General features: G+C 40.7%; 1 protein-coding gene across 4 annotated transcripts in view; it reads left to right on the top strand.

The window, feature by feature from the left end:
* Window positions 1–19836, top strand: part of sema3c (sema domain, immunoglobulin domain (Ig), short basic domain, secreted, (semaphorin) 3C) — a 54722-nt gene that overhangs the window by 6708 nt on the left and 28178 nt on the right. Inside the window, exons 2-5 of one of the 4 annotated variants that reach the window (XM_063905589.1) lie at window positions 2266–2343; window positions 3380–3520; window positions 13228–13390; window positions 17221–17388. In XM_063905589.1, the coding sequence (XP_063761659.1) occupies window positions 17259–17388 (130 nt within the window). In that variant the 5' untranslated portion in view covers window positions 2266–2343; window positions 3380–3520; window positions 13228–13390; window positions 17221–17258. Of the gene's footprint in view, window positions 1–1977; window positions 2393–3379; window positions 3521–13205; window positions 13391–17220; window positions 17389–19836 lie in introns of those variants that run through there. The other 3 variants (XM_063905592.1, XM_063905593.1, XM_063905591.1) reach the window with 3 other exon arrangements.

The raw sequence follows: 19836 nt of genomic DNA, 5'->3' as shown, positions 1-19836 counted from the left end.
GTTGGGTTGGCATGTCTTTTGGTCTGTAGCATTCAATGGGTTTGATTATTGATCCGGACATGAAGTCGTTCCTGTTTGAATGCCAAGAAATCAGCTGGGGGTAAAACCCTAAAGTAATGAAGAAAAGGGGGAGTAGCCAGTTGCATGCCTCATTGTAATTGAATTGTTTTGGGGCACAACAAACAACTCATAGTGATATAGAGAGGGGGAGGGGCTGATCAGAATGACGACTCAGGAGTTATTTCCATAGATGAGTGATTGGTCCTTCATTGGCATGCAACAAATGGTGCTGAAAGACGGTTAATAGATGATGGGTTTGATCTTTCCAATTTTCAGAATATCCTCCAAGCATATGAAACGTAATGTTGCCTCTTCTTAACATATGGTTATAATCCTTAAGATTCCCTTATTGATGGTCATAATGAGCCCCTTCCTTATGACAGAGCAGGGCTAACAGCAAACAGCCCCCCACAAGAGAATGGAGTCATAGCCATATCCTCCTTCTATAATATAATCTCTCCTCCATATGATTCCGGCTTTGAGCTTAGGAGGTATTACGCTCAGCAGCATAAGTGATTCAAATCACAACTGATCAGTTGAATGGAAAATTTGATTTGAAACGTTTTCCTCTGCTGCTGAAATGCTGCATTCTCTTCACGCTGCAGTTCACTCTGGCAGAGGAAACACATTTTACTGCAGATCTTATTGTTGGATTTATACTGTTCTTGGAAAAGGATATGGGATCTTTATAAAGAACCAGAAAAAATACATAAAGGACAGCTGTGATTAATATTCCTTGTTTAAACCGATACACCTTAACATTTAAGGTGGTTATTTTAAAGCACTGCAGAGCATTCAACGGGCAAAGCATGATAATTAAAGGTAGCAGTATTTCAGATGATAGCGTTTTATGCCTAATCTTTGCCATATTGATTTAACTATCTGAGCCTCCATCGGTGTGTCACTCAGGGTTTACATGGTTTGATCTTAAGAGGCCCCTAAATTGAGATGTAAGCATGCATAAATAATGGGTACTGAAGCAACAAGCCATGTTAATAAAGCATGTCCGCCTCCTACAGGACTATGTTCTTGTTGCATATAGGTTATATAGGTCCAGCTTTATTATGAAAGAAGGGATTATTTGCTAACATAGAAGATTGTTTCTCTTGAACATGCTTCTGAAGCATTATATCTCTATTAATTTCATACATTTTGAACAAAGAAACTGACATCAACAAGACTAGTTTAGAGCCACGCTAGCAGCTATTGTTCCCATATTTGGATGCAGTTCTTTAAGCAAAATACTAATGAAAGTAACACGCTGATGTTCACACTGGATACTTGGAGGTAGATCCAGCAGTGGCTCAGTCAGTAGGGGCTTGGACTGGGAATCGTAGGGTCGCCAGTTCAAGTCCCCGAACAGACTTGAAAATATGGAAGGTGGACTGCTACTTGGAGAGGTCCCAGTTCACCTCCTAGGCCCTGCTGTGGTGTCCTTGAGCAAGGCACTTGACACCTCCAATCCCACCTCCCCATTGCTCCCCGGGCGCTGCACGATAGCTGCCCACTGCTCCTAGTACTAGGATGGGTTAAATGCAGAGGACCAATATCACTGTGTGTGCTCTGCTGTGTGCATGTATGTGACTAATAAAGAGAGTTTCATCCTCCGATTCTATCTATCTAGATAGGTGCAGTGAAGGCTGATGGGAATATCATTTCAAGTAGTTTTTGCAGCTGTTTGGATAAACACATTTTTCGACCTGAACATGGCGTTAGATAATCTCCAAGGGTTATCCAAAATCATAACAGTACATCATTTGGAAACCATGAATGTCTGCATAAATTGTTGTTGTAATTTATCTTATAGATATGGAGAGATTTCACTGGATTAAAGAAAAACTTCATTATTTTGATATGTTGGGAAAGTCAGTGGAGCGCTAAAGTCAGAGGCGCACTTTGTATCCGTTTATCAAGTGATGGTCTCTCCCACTGACTCTACCTGGACCATTCATTGTTGCCATTTTCCATTCATCAACAAGATGCCCTCAATCTTCCACCCCTTCTGCTGCCCCACTCACCTGCACACCTGTTCCATCTCTTCCTCATTAGCCCCGCCCACCTGCACACTTGCATCTAATTCCTTCGTCAGCCTTTCAGTAAAGATACCGTCAATCTTGCCCTGTGTGCATGTATATCACTGCCACTTGTATCTGACCTGTTTCTGTTTGATTCATGTTTCCTGTTTTGGATTGACCTGGAGTTCAGCCTGCTGGTATGCCTGGACCTCATGGATTTGTTGGATTGCCTTCCATTACTATTCTGGAATGAAGAGTGATGCAACAGGCAAGCGTTTCAGCACTTTCAGCTAATGCAGAGTCTGCAGAGTGTTTATGTAAGCTCACTGTTAAAAACATCGTTCATCAAAATGAGTAACCACACGGCCAATCGAGGCTCTTTTATAATGAATTAAAGCTAATCGAATTCTAGTATACCGATGACGAAACGCTTTCGGATGTTGATTTATCTTGTGATTGGTCATGCTCGTCAGATGACCCCTGATCTCAGGAAGCATATAAAACCGCAGGAAGTTTACACAAGCCCCAATTTATAAGTGATGGGTGACACAGGGCCAATATACTCTCCCTGCTGCTCTGTTCAGGCACTTTAATCTGATAAATGGGCCTTTTGTTTAAACATCATGGGGATGTAAGTCTTCCACGCTGAAGCTGTTATAAAACGAAAGGTCTTAAATTAAAGTCATGGCTCAAATTATGACGTTATTAATCATGTAGATCTTTTTTTTATCAAACTGGAAAAAACGATTGAAAAGCTGGTAGAGGTTTTTTAAAATGAAGTATTGTAAGAATTCAACAGCGGAATTTTATTGGTATAGATTTGAGACTAATGTAGCGCAAAAGCAAATACATAATGTTGTTCTCAAGTGAAAAACAAGCCTAGATATTACGAAAGTCTGTATCTCTGGCAACACATTGTGTTCAGAGTGGAGCCTCGTGCTGCTTACCAGTGTAGGAACAGCTGCATGAAATCAGCTTTTATGATACAGATAATGCATAGTTAAATTTAACATCTGCCGAATGCGAAATTGCCTTCTCTTCATCCTTAAAGCTTTAGCACAACAGCTTTTATATTAGGTCTTCCATTCTGCTGTGGAAAGAAGGGCAAATGTTCCTGGCGAAAGGACAAAAGCGCAGCTGTGCTTTTTTGGGGGGAATTTGTGGAGGGTCTGTGTAGTGTTCGATAAATGGAAAAAAAAAAAGAAGCTGCTGTGCACCAGGAGTACCAAGGCCAGGACATACTGAAACTATGACCTACAAGCTGTGACATAATTTGAACTTGTTCTATGTGCTTCCCTCCACAGGTGAATGGCTTTCGTGGGTGTCTTGGGGCTGGTTGGCGGAGGGGAATGGCGGGTGAAGGTGAATGGAAGAAAGTGTGCAGCACCTCTGGGACTGGATAATTTGAAGGAGGGTATCTGGGAACTGAAGGTTCACGGTTCATGGTGAGTGGTTGCGGGGATTGCGGCTCTGTGGGGAAGTCTAAGACGTGTTAAAGGGGCTTGCAGTCACCTTCCAGTCCCAACACATGGGAACTGACATCATGCATCTGTGTCTAATGCCAGGGTCGGGTAAGGGATATGACTTGGCCCTTGACCTTTGGTGAAATTCAGCCATTCGTCATGCGTCGCTTGATCAGGGGCTGCAGCTCCTGGCACATCTGTTCATGATGTAGGTAGCGTGTGGGGGCTGTGGCTTCTGTGAGTCAGAACAATCTGCTGATGTATAGAAATTGATGGCAGTTGTGCTTCTATAGAGACCCTGGCTCTCAGCCTGATGGGGTTGTATATCCTTAGCATTTAGCCACTCTCAAGCAGTAAGTCCTCACCCTTTGGACTCATTGAGAGATAGTAAAACACAAAAAATACATCAAGGGCTTTTATTTTTGCCTGTTGATGCATAGTATCCATCTATCTTTACATTTCAAACAATGCCATGATTGTTGCAAAGTGTCCCATTTAGCTGTCTGCTGGTGTTTAACATGGTTGGTAAGGGTGCGTTCGGGAAACTTCAGGTGTTTACTTTGGCTAAGACGGACGACGCTTGCTTCCTCTAGCTTGATGCTCTGTGTATACATCACATTCTGTAATGCAAGACTTCCACATACTCTCATAGTGCTGGTCAGAGAACAGAAACGCTGAGTTTAAGAAGGGAAGTTATTTTAAAAGCATTTCTGTTGGCCATTTTTATTCAAACTATTTTCAGCTTAATATTTCACAATATTTTGCAGTGATAATGTTAGCTAAGAGTGGAATGGAGTTTATGTCTTCTAGCTAGAAACCTGGTTTGTCCATATGTGGGAGTCTAAGTGTAATGCTAGTTTTGAGAGCTAACAGCTCAGTTAAGAGGGATTGTTCCATCAGGGGTGCAACACTTGTTTCACCTGTTTTGAGGCGCACTTTTTTGCATATGTTAGACCAAGACAGGTGTGGCGAAAATTAGAAAATGATCTTGAAATATTGCAAAAAGTGTTTACATTTGGCTGAGGCAGAAAAGTTGGCGTGTAACTAAGACATTCAGTGAATAAATGTTGACGTGCATTTAGCATGTGACTTTAATTTTGACTGGAGCTTCTGCTTAGCTCAAGGGAGAAAAATATTTTGATCGCACACAGATACTATGTAATTGCCTCCATTTGCCAATTTTCAAAATCTGCGATACATTTGGGGGATAGCCTGGCTAATGTCATAGGAATGCAATGATTCTTAGCTTCAGTTCTCTTTAAAGGTTCTTAGCTTTAATATGTGTGAAACTGACAGAGCACTTGGCCTCTTTATTCCTCTTTATGCTCTCATAGTCCTTTTAATTAAAACCATTCCCACTATTAACAGTCACCGTGTTTTGACTAGTGAAAGGAGTAACAGCAACAGCAGAAAAATCTGCAACTTCTACATTTCTCGACCCGGTCACAGAGGTCAGCTTGTGATTGACACCAGGGCCGGGATAGACAGGTGACCCCTAACCTTCAATGAAGGCTCAATCGGACAATCATGACCCTCCATATTGATGCTGACATGATCTCCTTAAAGCTAGGAACGCGTACAGAATATATATTGGACACAATGTCAGCTATTTAGTGACCTTGTAGCTCTGAGCCGATTGAGAGAAAATCCCTGAGGAGAATCTCCTTTCCGACTGATTGGAATTCCTGTAGAGGAGCTGCATGGAGATCTGAAGTCACAGCAGTGATCCACAGTGACAGTCAAATTACAGGAATTCAGATGTAGATAAAACAAACATGCTTTTATCTCTGTCTCCATCCTAAAGTATTTGCTTTGGTCATATAAATTGTGATAAATGGGGGGGAATTTGCTTGTTGAGGATTGTCTCCAGGCGATTGATCTCTAATCAGTATCAATCAGTGATGGTGTTTTCTGTCTACGTAATCACTGAAGATCTTATCAAAGTTGGAGCAAATCAACCGTGCTGATGATCTGAGAGTTTAACTGGAGGTTAAACCCACATGTTCCTGACACAAGAGAAAGGGAAATCAACTGATAGGAAAACTTGTTTTTCTTATCAGCTGATTTAGCTCAAAGCTATTTTTTCAGAGGGTCAAAGAGTTACGTACATGTTAGTCTAAAACCAGATGTAGCCATTCTAATGTTTCCAAGCACTATCTTAAAAGTCACTTGGTGTTTTCCGATGTAAATTGTGCTTGAGATCAACCATTTGCAGTTGTTTGTCTAATAGCACTCTTTTTTTTTTTAAATGACATGTCACAATTCAGGGAAATGAGGAATGAAATTCAATAAAATGCGGCAGAAGGCACAGTAACGAGATTAATGAGCTGTGGCTGACAGGCCACAAATTGATTTTCTCTGTGGTGAATAAGAATGTAGCAGAAAGGGTTTTCTTTTAGCATGCAGCTCAGTCTTTTTTTGTTTCTCTGTGGTATGCTCTTCTTTAAAATAAATGTAGCTAATAGCATCTGCTGAGTGGTTATGTGTTTCACTGTGAATAACAGTCTTGGACTATTGGGAGCTTTGAGGGATAAAGAGAATTAAATGAGTACATTGATTTTGAAAACTTTACTTTTTAAATACATAAGAAAACTAACACAGAAACACTTGTACAATCAATGGTTTCTTCAAGAGTAAATGAGCAAGATAAAAGTCTGCAAAGAGTAACCACACTTATCACGGACCGGCTGGACCTTATGTCGCTGATTCCCAAACTTTTTTTCTGATTTGAAATTCTTGCCAACTGCTCAAACAATCCTCAATCCCATCTTTCACCACATGTCTTCAATCTGGATGTTACCAGGTGTTCCAAATTGGGCTGAGTTATCTTTGTACCTACAGTAAAGCTGCCTCTTTTCTACACAGATGCTTTATTTCCAGCCAACTCTGCGGGCGCCCCAAACACAGAGCTCTGCGGCTTCCTCTTCTCTAGCCAACTACTACTTTTTAATAAACTGTGTTGACCTCAATATAATTCCATCCTTCTGAACTGTTACTCTGCCCCATTTCTCCTTCCAAACTGTCCTCTTGTCTGGTCTGTTACAATGACATACCAATCCAAGAAATCTGCTTCGTCATTTCCAGGGAAACTTATCTTGTCTGTATCAAAAAATACACTTCTAATCAACCTTCATCAACGTCCAGATGGATCAAAGGAACACAGGTCTTTCAGTCAGGTAACTGCTGTTCTTATCTTGTGTGGATTCAGAAGTCAACTTTGACTTTAAATCTTCATCAGTAACTCAACACGTGCTTATCTTTAGCTTGACCTTGATGTTTCTTCTAAACCCAACCCATAGTTTTGTTATTTAAACCCATTTTTGGTGCAGTTTCAATTAGGGTTCGGGTTAGGGCTAAACTTAATTAACCAATTGTGAATATATTTTAATGTACAGGAACTTTATTTAGTAGGAGACAGGTTTCCTAAAGATCGGCTACTTATTATTGCTCGATTTTAATTGGACTTTTCATCTTATTGTGTACCTCTGTAAAGCGTCTTTGTGCACCTAATGACGCAGTTGATAAATAAAATGTAATATGATTATTACTTATGGCATCTTCTGGAACATAGGCCAAGTATAATGCTGTCCTTCAAGATTACTTAGCATAACCTTTTTCGAGTAAAATCTGGACCTCACAGCTATTGTCTCAGCATTCCTGCTTGCCCTGTAGTTCAAACTAAATTTCCTGTAGACAACTTTTCTTCCAAGCTTATTGGGGCAACACCGCTGCCATCTTCTTAAAGCTCTTTACACTCTTTCCCTTCCAAACTCTTGTTTCTTGCCCCCTCTTCAAATGTCTCTTTACTTCAGAGACTGGCTATCAAATATCAGCTATTCATCCTGCTCAGTTGTTGCTAACACTGTCAGCTTTCCAAACTATCAATTTATCTGGCCATTACTTACTTCCAGTGTGGAATCCCCAACACTGCGATCCAGCTCGGTGGCCAACAGCTTTCTAAAAACATCATTCTTACAACATCTCCTCCCTCCAGAAAGTCCATTATTCCAGGATCTGCTTCCAGGACTCTCCTCCCAACGGCTGTCACTCGCCCAATTCATCAAGTCGATCCAAAAACCAGAGTCTCTGGGGCTCGTTGTCTCATAGTGTCTAATCCCAAAGTGATCATCCAGACTAAGAGCCAAGTATCCACTTGTCATTACAAGTTTTAACATCCCTGCCTCTTGAGGAGAAACCTAATCCTAAATTCAAGAGGTTGGATGTAGTCATTTTTGCTAATCCTAGACATACGTAAAAACAATTGTCAACAATGTCTTCTATCTGGAAATCGGAAGCATTCATTAAAAAATGATCAACACAAAACACTACTCTGCTCTAATACAGTGATTTTTTTTAATATCTGGCAAGCTGCTTATAAGCCAGTAAACAGCATATAAATCCAACAAGCTTGTAAAGCTGCTTCTGTAAACCACAACTTGTGTAACAGTGACTGTTTTACATGTAAGTTGATTAAGTTTATTGGACTGACTAATTAACTAGTTGATGGCGTTCTTTCTATTAAAATCTAAGTGTGGAGCTCAGTCTCATATGCAGTATAGCAGTTACAAAAGAAGCAGGAAGTGGGATAAATCATATCCAGATTCCATTAGTTCCCCGGTGGAGGTAAATGCTTCCAGTAGAGAACTTTTAATTTGATTTATTACGTCCCCCATCCAATGAGATGGAAGTGTGGAGGACAGGAAATGATAAAGTTATGTGAGAGGAGACGCACGCGAGAGATCATGTGTATAGTTTGTCAGGTACAACAGGGACGGACGGGGCAATGAGGCTCGATTCTGTCGTTAAAATAAAATCATGCAGAAGTATCCTCTCCCTTTCTGCTAGACAAAGTGGCACAGTTCTTCAGGGTTGCATCAGGAAACAGTTGTTTGTTTCAAAAACTGTTCTCTTCACTTATATTAAATTATAGTCAAATGATATTAAGACTGCATTTCCTCATGTTTCTCAGCCCCAAAAAAACTTTGGATATCAGTCTGACTCTGTAATATATGTTTACATTGTGCACTAAAGTACGTTCTGCAAGCGATCGTGTGGTTGCACTTTATAGATGTAAAAATAACATTCACACTTATATATATATTTGTGACATAGCCTTTTGTTTTTTAGTTTATTGTTTTCTTTGATCTCAATGGTGCTTTCATTAATGTTCTCCACCAGGTGTTGACAATTTTCCCTGATTGTCCAGGCATTTTTGGTCTGTACCAAGTCGGGCCAAGGGAGTGAGAAAGCAGTGGAATACTCTCTTTGTAAAAGTTACTTTTACCTGAATGTTATCTTGTTGAGTTTTTGCATACATTTGAAAGCTTAGGGGAAATTGATATGTTGCTAAATGACTTGGCAGCTTTCTTTGTTAAGTCTCACCGGCACTGTCTGGGCGGTTTTGACCCTAAGGTATAAATAGTTGCTGTTTGAAAAGCAATTTCAATGTGAATATGGGGGAGTCTCTTCTTTGTCTTGAAGTTTTCTTTTTCTTCACACCATGTATGTATATAGTAAGAGTGAAAATTTTAACAGCGCTTAAGTTACAACTGTTTTTGGTACAGCAAGACACTCAGAAATGCTAAATTACATCCATAAAAACTGGGTTTAGATCCAAACCCAACAGAGCTGTAATGTGGGTCTGGTTGTGTTTCAGTGGAACAAAACTAAGTGGACAAATGAATCACTCTAGTGAGATCACTCATTATTTCCTTTCTGTGGTTAATCACCAGCGTTGTCTGTCCTCTCCCTTTTCACCTTTTCTATTCCCTCTTTTCTGTGCCAGTTTGTGATGGACCTTTTGTTTCATTTGCAGCACGAGATTCTGCACCGCCTTTGTGTTCCCATTATGGAATGACCCTCTCACACGCCATCAAATTGTTCAGCCCCATCACTCCACATTTTAGAGCCGAGAGCGTTGCCACACACAGCACCACACAGGACAGTATTGTATGGGTTCCAGCTGATGACTTTAGACACTCAGAAAGAGCTGCATGGAGATTTCTCTGAAGCTATTTGGACATGGAGCGTGACTCTGGAAGAATTCCTCACCTCTTTTTTGCAAGGGTGGCTAAACCTCTCAATTAATCTCCCAGAGTGAGCTGTTAAAAGTGAAGGGCGCTGCCTATTTCTGTTTAGCATAAATCAGATCTTTCCTTTGGTGCCTAGCAGCTAATTAGCAATCCCATTATTCACATCTCTGCCTTTTGTTTTCCTGCACTTTCATGGGCTTACAGAAGTGTCAGCCACAAGTGTGACTGGCTGCACAGATGGAATGAACATATGTAAAATCTGATCAGCTGCCCTTATGGGAATAATCTGGTTTTATTCAAGGAAAAATATGTGCAGCACACCAATCAGTTTAAGGTTCAATCAAGCATCAGGTTGGGGAATGACAAGCCGGCTGCCTCCTTGATGTTTTAATAATCATTGTTAAGCTTTCGTCAACCAGCTAATTGGGATGTCTTTTGCTGTATTACGTTGACTGGAATGTAGATGGCTCCTCGCTTTGCAAGTTTAATAGGTTATAGATTTAAAGAAGCATTGTATTACTGTACAAGATAAACTATCAGACAGATTTTGGAGAGTGTTACACAGTCCAGTGAATTCTCTCATATAGACCTGTCAACTCTGAGAATGGACTTTTTGATTTAGGCAACTTTCACTGGTTCCCGTTTCTAAAATATGTGAAGACTTGCCACTCTGTTTTAAATCATTCTTATCCATATATCCTATGCTCTTGGAAATGTTGATTTATTACTATTTTCTGACACTTAAAAAAACTGTTAGTTGCCTCCCCACCAAAGCTTCAAATTCCTATAATCTTTTTCTCTTCAATCTTGGAAAACTATTAAGAAAAATGAAACCAATCATTGGAGAGTCAGAAAAAACATGCAAATCACAGAATAACACTGGCAGAATTTGTGAGATTTCCTGGTTGTTCAGCTTTACAGGAAATAAATGGATTTCCTGTCTTCAGTTGATCATGTTTCTCAAAGGAAAGGACAAACCCATAAAAGAAATGTAAGAAGTAAACCATAATAAAAGATTACCGCAATGGTGATAGTATATTAGCATGCTGCAGTCCGGTCTTTGATCCGACCAAATGCATACATGTGCATGTGACATGGCGATTATCACTGGAGGGCCTACCCTGACCCTGGCCTGCGCATTTAACGTCAGTGTGACAAATGCATTACATCTGCAGTGCTAACAAGGGACAGGTTGTGTGTGTGCGTGGCCACACTATCAAGCGTGAGAGGAGCATCACATGCGCAGCTCTCGCCAGCAAGTAAGCCTAGCCACCTGCAACTAGTGAAAGAGAGATGTTGCGTGACCAGACTGAGACCAACATCGTCATTTTTGGAACAAACCATTTTGTCAGACATCTATATTGAGGATTTATGATCCCTTACTTTAAGCCATAGTTCGCTGTAACAGTGTCAGATATCGATGTGGTATTATGTTCTTTGGCTCATCACACTAACATTAAGTTAACTTACTGCTGGAGCTCTGTTGTCCGGTCGGGATAGGTATGCCACATCTCTATTTTTCTCTCACCAGACACTTTCTATTCTTCCGCTCCACCAATGACGAGCGTGCATCGGGACAAATGAAAACCCTTCGTTGCCCTAGTGGGCTATTCTGACACTTTAATTGGTGAGGTGTAAATCAGGCTCCATTGTCAGGGAGAAAGGTAATTATTTCCTCCTGTCTCAGCCACCAGCAATCCCCTTTTTCCTCCCCCCATTTCACTTTCTCTGCTTGTCAGAGGCTTTCATCAGAGACCTGCCTCACACACTCTCTTTCTTTCCTGAGATGTGATTTTAGCAATAAGCTCTGATTCCACCTAAAGTCAAACTGCTTAAGTGTATAAATCTTCACATCCTACCTGTAATGAAATGAATATGACACTCAGGAGTAACACAAATGCATCCATTCATAGTTTTTCTCTGAGGAGCTCTGTATGGCAATGGGTAAACCAAAAACATATTGCCAGTGGTTAACACATCCAAGTCCTTCTAGACTCCTGACTCGTCTGGTTTGGACTTGTGTTAAAGCAAGGAATCGGTTTGTGTTAATGCAGCTTTGGCATGTTTTAGAACCTCTTCAAAGCCTTTTTAGATCCATGTGCTGAGCAAGCTTTCCCCATTGAGCCCATTAAAAATGATTGTGTGTTAGTTGTAAGTTATTTTGTCGTGGTTTGTGTGCTCCTCTCACCAAAAACATAACCTCATCTTTTTTTATTGTTGACCACATAGGATGAAGAATGTCCAATGTTAGTACGTCACTTCACTATCTATTATATTGATGAAATCCATTTACTGTGTAGCAACATTCCTCAAAAATACAGAATGGTAAGGACTGTTTAAGAAAGAATGCATGAGCCAAAGAAAAATAAACAAGTTGACTGTTTTCAATTTCTCTAGGCTAGTGTCTACCATTTGACTGGTTGACCGCTTTGATCCAGACTGAGATATCTAAACAACTATTGAATGGATTTTCAAATTGTGTACAGACATTAATTGTAATAATCAATAAAATTCCCATCAGCCTCAGCGGCGTTGACTGCTGTTATGCAGATATTAGCATGCTAACACACGGCTACACCATCAATGTAGCATCGAATTCCTATAGAGAGTGTCTTTTATTCCACACATTCTTCTTCGTTGTCTCATCCTGGCACCTTATTACCCACAGTGAAACTCAAACTCAGACATTTAGGTCAGAGCTTTGGTGTTAGGCTATTAGCATCTAATGTAGCCTTTAGCCATTAGCCCTAAGCAGAGATCAGAAGCCGGCTACATAATTCCTAAATGAATGTCATATGATCATAAACTGGGGGAACTTTTTGTTATGTCTTTATACAACTACATAATGAAAGAGGGTAAGAGTAGTTTTCCTTTTTTACTAATACTTTAAAGTTTTCCCAACCACTCGTAGATGCCATCTTCGTCTCATGGATACAGCATCATAGATAGCAGAGCTTATGTATTTAGGACAGCATTGAAAGTAAAAACATTAGGATTTACAAAATACCCTGGTATATTGTAATACTTTTAACCACTGAAACGTAGCTCAATATAGTAGCATCTAAGCATTGTCATTGTGAGCTTGTTAACATGCTGCAGTTAAATTGAGCTCAAAGCACTACTGTGACTAAGCACAGCTACACAGAGAGGCAAGCATAGCTGTAGACGTTGTGTCTTGATTCGCTATTATTGTGAAACTTAAGGTCTGAGTTATAATTTCCTAGGAAATGTCTGGTGATTAACGTTATTCCATTTAATACTTACAAACTGAGTCATTATTTTGGAAATACTGATGGTCAGCTACGTAATATTTGGCAACATGGAAACAAGTGGGAAAAGTCTGGTATAACTCATATCATGGCGGAACTAATTTGATATTTTTGGAGTAAAGCAGCTTTAGTGTGCGGGTACTTTTCCTGCTTCACCCTCTCTGTGTGAGGTAGGCGTCCTCCACTTCCGATGTGTTTAGCTGTACATGTTAAAGTTTGCATGTCTAGTTAACAGAGGTAGGGAAGGGGAATGACTGTTGAAGGGAGGGGTGAGGAGGAGGAGGGGAAGGGGGAGGGAGACTTCAGTGGAGAGTGTGTAATAGGACACCAGCCCTCTCTGTCTTTTCACTCTCCTCCCTCTCTCCTCTTCTCTCCTGTGCTCTTTCAGTCAAGCCTGCTCTGTGAGCACTTGGATGGAATAGCAGCATTTTCGCTCTTTGGTGTCACTGCTGGAAACTGGAAACAAGGTGATTCTAAGCAGGATAAATAAGACCTGGTTGCTGTACCTGGCTTTTCCAAGTGGGACCAGCACTGGAGGAAGCCCCTATAAGGTGAGTTCATGGACCAGGGACTAATCTGGATACTGTGTCTGTAGGTAGGGGGTCTACCTGCTGTACTGCACCACACTGTAGTGGAGCAGATCTCACAGCGGATGCAGAGTGGACGTGGTGGGCAGCAGAATAACAGGTGCAGAGTCCAACCAGTGAAAATAGCTAAAAGTAAACTGACTCTACAATCTCATTACCCTCTAATATTACAAATGAAGTTGCTGCTTACATTTATTTTAAACTTGTGCAATATTACATCAGTTTACGGTGTCATGCTGTACATCCACATGCCTTGGGTGTATTGTCTATGTTTGATACAGTATGCATTTCCAAAATATGAGTCATGACTTTATAGCAGTTTCTGTATTATCATGAATTGTTTATTTTGTTCAGCTAGTATTTTTTATAACTTTATTTAACCAAATGCTTTAAAAGGAACTTTATAGTATGGCTAAGTTTTAATTGCCCTTTCTAAGTGTGAACAGTGTTGTCTATAATCAGTGTTCTCTGCTGCTTTCACATGTCATTAAACTAGTACGCCTGAAGTTTTAATACTTGAAATACACACATTTTGCTGTTCAAAGCTGCGTCTGCTAGTCGTGTGTGTTAAGGAGCATGTGTTTGTAACAGAGCCGCTGACAACTGAGTGACGGGGTGTGGTAGGAACACACACTGTCCTGTGAGAGCCGGGACAGACGGAGTAACTTGTTTACCATTTAAATTCTTCCCAGACCAAGATACTAGAAAATCTCAAATGTAAATCCAGATGGAAGAACTCTCTGCCTCATCTCCTTTTAGTTAAATACTATTCATGTGTTTAAAGCATTAACAGAACCAGATGGAAGCCAAACAATCACAGACAGACCCAGTTTGGCAAGATTGGGAGTATTTGCTTGTTCAGCTACGCAGTTTTCTACTTCTACTACCATCAATATTAGTTTTTGAGCAGTGTCTCTGAAATACTGAAATGGAAAATTCATTAGGCTTTCAGCCAAGGAATGCACAATAAACACAATTATCATTACTTCCCACTGGAAATATAACTCCACTCACTGAGGCTGACCTCTTTTTGTGGAGATTTAATTGCTGTCGCAGATATTCCTGGCAGACTCTACACTGGAGTCTCTCGAATTTGAAGAGCTCGACATAATTAATTGAAGTATTTATTATTTTGGTTCATGGCAACAAACACTAATGCACTTTTTATTGGGAGACCCGTCCTGGCGAGTGTCACGGTGCTTTACAAGTTCCAGGGAGGCTGGTAGTGAGCTCATTCATATCAGTGGGGATCATCAAAGGTAGAAGCAAAGGAAGTGACTAAACCTGAGCTGGTGGGATGTCACAGGACACTCAAAAGGAGACTTACTCCCCTGACGATGAGTTTAGCAGCTGTGAGACGTTTTCACGCCAGACATTTCACCCGGACATCGCCCGTCTCTCTGAGAACGCATGGAGGGAAAGGTGTGGGTCGATTCACCTATTTAACAACAAAAAGATATTATCACTTAGTGGTAAATGCTAACGCCAGACAATGATGTCAGTACTAAACGATTCTGTGTTTTTATGTCAAATGTTTGTTTCTTTTATTCTCGTTTAATCAATTACATACAAACAGATTAAGGGAAGTTATAGTAAAAAAAAAAAAAGATCACGGTCATGACATTTTGGATTAATGGTTGAGTTAAGACAACAAAAATACTTGATTAATAATAGGGAAAACCATGTGGGCTAATAAAAAGACTTTTGTTAATTGGTCTCCTGAAAGAAAGTCAGATGTGCTACACATGTGCAGAATAAAAAATATGTGCATAATTTATAGGAATCTAGGCTATTTATCCTGTTTCTAGGTTTTGACACACTGTTGGCTGAAAGTTCTACCCCAGCCCTAATAAAACAAATCACTTTCTTGTTTGTGGATCACACAGCATTCTTTCCAAAAAACTAAGGACCCCATAACTTTGGATAAGCCTCAGACATCAGCAGTCAAATCAGATGTGTAACACAGGGAAGTTCTCCCTATTCGCCATGATTTAACTTTAAACTTTTGACTTCAATCACAAAAAGGAGTTATTGAGACTTGTCTGCTGCGAGAGCTGGTTATTACTGAGTCCTGGGGGTCTTATATGGCCACAAACTTAGGAAATAAAATTATACATTCAATGAATTTTGTCACAGCTTTTAACACAGCTTTGAAAGGAAAACCTAATTTCCATGTTGACTTTATAAGCTTATTAAGACTTGAGGCTTGACTTTTACTTATCTCAAATGGCTTAGATGAACTAATCCCTTAAAAATTGTGACAGAAGCCAGAGCAGGACAAGGGTCGAGCCGCAGCACGGGGTCAGAGAGCCATCCGCCCTGAGGCCAAAGTTGTTGGAGACACCCAAGCTGATGCAGGCTCTGGGGGAGGGTGTGTGTGGAAGATGCCGCAGCAGAAGGGCTGCAGTTGAGCGGTCTGGGTCTGTCTGAATAAGCCCCATGCTGTTTTATTGGTCTTCTCTGCAGCCAAAGAGCTCTCATTCCTCTGCAGCTTCCCATCTGCTATCCTTCTGCACCTGAACTAAAGAATTCCACCTCGGCTACACATCAGTCACGCTTCACTCCACCTCACACGCCCATATCTCAGCCTCTTTGTACACTACACCCCAAACTGAAATTTTCATAGCAATGATGCGGCTTTTCTATCTCCTGGACATCAATTTTTCATTGTGCATCTATAAGCAATGAGAGCAGAGATCTGCCCCTCTTGTGTTTACTTTGTACATGTAAAAGGGAAATTCTTTTTTCCTAGTGCAATGCGGGTTTTTGCACACAGGTAGTGTGCAGGGCGGGTAAAACAGCCAAGTCTTTTTGTAGCAGTGGAGTTTTGCATTGCAGGAGTTAGTGTCCCACAGGCAGTACAGTACCTGCCTCTATCTATAATTCAGCTACTCTTGTCCTGTTATGGAAAAGGCTAAAGAGAGCATTTCTCCGGTAGCTCTTTTGTGCAGATTTAACTCATCCATATTTAAGAGACATACATCTGCAAGGATATAGCAAGTGATGGGATTTATCTGACATGTTGTGCTATCATCCATGTCTTCATACAGTGTAGTTTTGCACTGCACTTCATTTGACATTAAGCGACCTGTAAGACTGATCCTTAACTGTAAATATTGCACATGTGTATTATTTGTGTTATTTCTGTCCCCTAAGTAATTATCCTATAAACCACGGAAAGTAGACTTGGTATTCAAATTGTGTTATTTTGAAAACTACTGTATTCAGGTAAGCAGTGATTGATCCATTTTAGATCAAACAACCCAAGATAGCCACTATTCTACTTTGTATTGTGGAAATGTTATACAATTCTTGAATATTTTTCAATATATTAATGGCGTAGCTTGTAATTTATTTTAACATACCGCCATTATAAATGTGAAAGTTTTTAATGTTAACATTTAACATGTATTTCATAATTCACTTGTCTATTTTTGTATTGATAAAGCTCAACAATGAGCCTACAAACATGATCTAGCTCTATCTGTAGTGCTTTCTAGCGGGTTAGCCTGTTTCGCTAGTTAGCAACTACCTGGTGAGCTTAGTGCTGAATATGGCTGATGATTCCATCAGTGAATAGTAGAAAATTCACGAGTGAATGCTAGTGTTGCGTCGCCTCTGTCTGATGTGTTAATAGGCAATTGTTGGAAATACAAATACACTGTTAGCTTTAGCAGAGATAGATAAGATGCAGAAGAGACAAAGGCACAAATGTCAGGATATATTTCCGATTTCCAAAAATAAGACAACTGATTATGTTATAAAATATGTTGTTCTTTCTCTCAAACCAACAGGTGGTGGTAACTGGTCGAGGTTCCTGAGCGGTGCAGTCATGAGCAGGCCGGAGGGGTTGGCCAGGCCACCTCTGGTGTTAGCTATGGCGCTCCTGGCTCTCTCCCTCCTCTCCACAGGGATCTCCAGCCTCCCTCAGCCGCTGCCAAGAGTCTTCCTCTCCTTTGAAGGTAACAAGCATGAATGTAAACCAACTTGTTGTGTTTTTCTGCAGATGTAATGACTTTGCACTGTTGCCATGTGTTTAGTGCGCTAATGCTAAAGAAATGTTTGACAATCAAGTCTAGCTTGGTGCTGTAGTGTAGGGTTTACCTAGACTCTGCAGATCTTATGCAACTTTGCTGCTTTGGATCAGACTAATCTTTGAGATTGTTTTAATCACACAGACTTGAGGCTCTATTATTGGGTCAATCCTCGTCCATTTTTTGTCCCGCAGTGTGTCAACAAAAAGTAGTCTGCAGGAGATGGCACTGCTTGTCAGACACAGCATGAATCTGTTCGTAGTTAAACTTTAATCACACTGCAGGCCTGTGGGCATTGTTGCTGCCCCAGGAATTGCATCTCTTGTTTTATTTCATTTCTTTGACATAGTTTATTTTCTGAATTCTTGATGCTCCCCCTTGAAATCAGAGGGCGCTGCAGAGACAGACAGGTTTAGTTTGTGTGTGTTCATGCTTGCGTGAGTGAGTCTGACCGATCACTCATGCCCCCGAGCTATGAGAGGTGCACTAACCTTTTCATGGTGGCTGGATAGTGTGCAGGGGCTGAAGAAGACGTTTGATCACCTTTCACTACCTCTCGCTGCGGATTAGGCCGCACAGAGCAGCTGAGGCTGTCCGTCAGCAAGGTTTCTGCACTCAGATGGTTAATAAAGCATTAAAGTGCGAAGCTAGAACAGATGTGGTTCTCTTTTCTTTTCTCTCAGACTTAATTTGCCTTACTTGTGCCACATATTTTCCCAAATGTGGTCTCATTCTTTATATAAGATCTTTCACTTTCATTCTTTAATGTGTCTTTTTTTCCTTTCTCTGATTATTGTTTCTGAACCTGCCCTCAGTCTGTTTCTTCTCTGCTTACAGCAAGATCTAGAACTATGGAAAACGGGTGGGTAAACTTCACTATCACAATCTGGTTTTGAACACTTAAGGCACATTCACTCACTGCTAACCCCTCCAGTGTTTTCAAATAGCCAGCTTAAAAGGTCAGAGGTGTGTTTGCTGAAAATGAGCCAATCTCTATAATCCTGAATCGCTCGATTCCCTTTCAGCGATTTGTGCTAGTCACTGTAGTTGTGTTCTCCGCAGGGAGCACCATAAATGGAGAGTTTGCAGTTCACTTATTCTTTAAAGAGGCTCTGGACTTTATTCTTAATGATTGTTTGTGTGTGTGAGGAGGCAAACGTGTGTGTTTCACTATGCAACTGGGATACATCCAGGTGAATTTATGAGGAAAGAGGAGGTTGTATGTTGGCTAAATGGCCAACTTCAGGTGTGAATTTACATTCCAGCTTTGATTTAGCACCTGAGCTTAAAGCACAAGACTGCCTCGAGTAGATTCACCTTTGTTTTAAGTGAGAAATAGTTTTAAGCTAAATAAGATGAGGCTCATAACTCCATCTAGGCAGCAGGGGAAAGTTCGAAAGGGGTAAGCGCCAGATGTAGGGAGACTTTTAGGACCCAAGGTGGAGGCTCATTTCTCCAATAAACACCTCACTAAGAGAAGAATTTGGGGAGTATGGGCTCCCTCCAAAGCAGCCATAAAGTTGGTTGAAGACTCATAGAAGACTGGAAGAGCAGTGTCTCAGAGGGGAAGAAGGCGCAGGTGTTTTGGCACCTGCTGTTTGCCTAAAGGTTATTCTTGTTTTCTAGATTCCTCTTTTCCCAAATGTAAAAACCTGTTAATTATTAAAAGCTGAAACAAACTTAACCCAGAAAATAAACTAGTAAGTGAGACGTTCGGGTTGTCCAAAGATCTCTGGAATATCCTCCCCCATTTTCTCCCCGTGTCACTGGTGAAATCCAATCCAGGGGAAAGGCAGGTTCACAGGACTCCCGGCGTAGGCTCATGTCCTGCAGAGAAGTTGCTGTCTTTGACATTCCTCTCTTGCTCACCCTGCTTACTCTTGTGTTCCTCAGGCAAACCCCACCAGACCACAATTAAAACTGCATAATAAACAGTAGAAAAATGCAGCTACCCCAAATAATAAACCCTTAAGCAGTTCTCTGAAATCCCTCGGATAATAAGCACAGGACCCCTTCCGTATAGCAAAACTATTTAGGGATACGCAGCATGATAAAAGATACAGTAATTACTCCTCTACCTCGCTTTATATATCCCTTCTTTCATGTTGAGCCTGTGTTGCTGTTGCAGTAAGGCAGAAAAGCAAACAATCATCTGAAAGAGGTTACATGCAACAGAGATATTAGAAATATTTAACTGTCACATTTTTAGAAAACAATCTTTAAATGTAGACTGATATCATTGATATACTCACATTGTGTACATTTGCTGTAAACTGGAGGAAGAGTTTTGGTCTAAACCCAGCACGTTTTATAATTTGCTTATTGGTTCTGCTACTGGTTGGCCTTGCTGTTGCTAAAAATGCCCTTCCAGTAACG

The sequence above is a fragment of the Eleginops maclovinus genome, chromosome 17 (genome assembly GCF_036324505.1).
Source record: "Eleginops maclovinus isolate JMC-PN-2008 ecotype Puerto Natales chromosome 17, JC_Emac_rtc_rv5, whole genome shotgun sequence".
NCBI lineage: Eukaryota > Metazoa > Chordata > Actinopteri > Perciformes > Eleginopidae > Eleginops > Eleginops maclovinus.
Note: the sequence above shows the minus strand (reverse complement) of the source record. Positions and strands in the feature narration are given on the sequence as shown.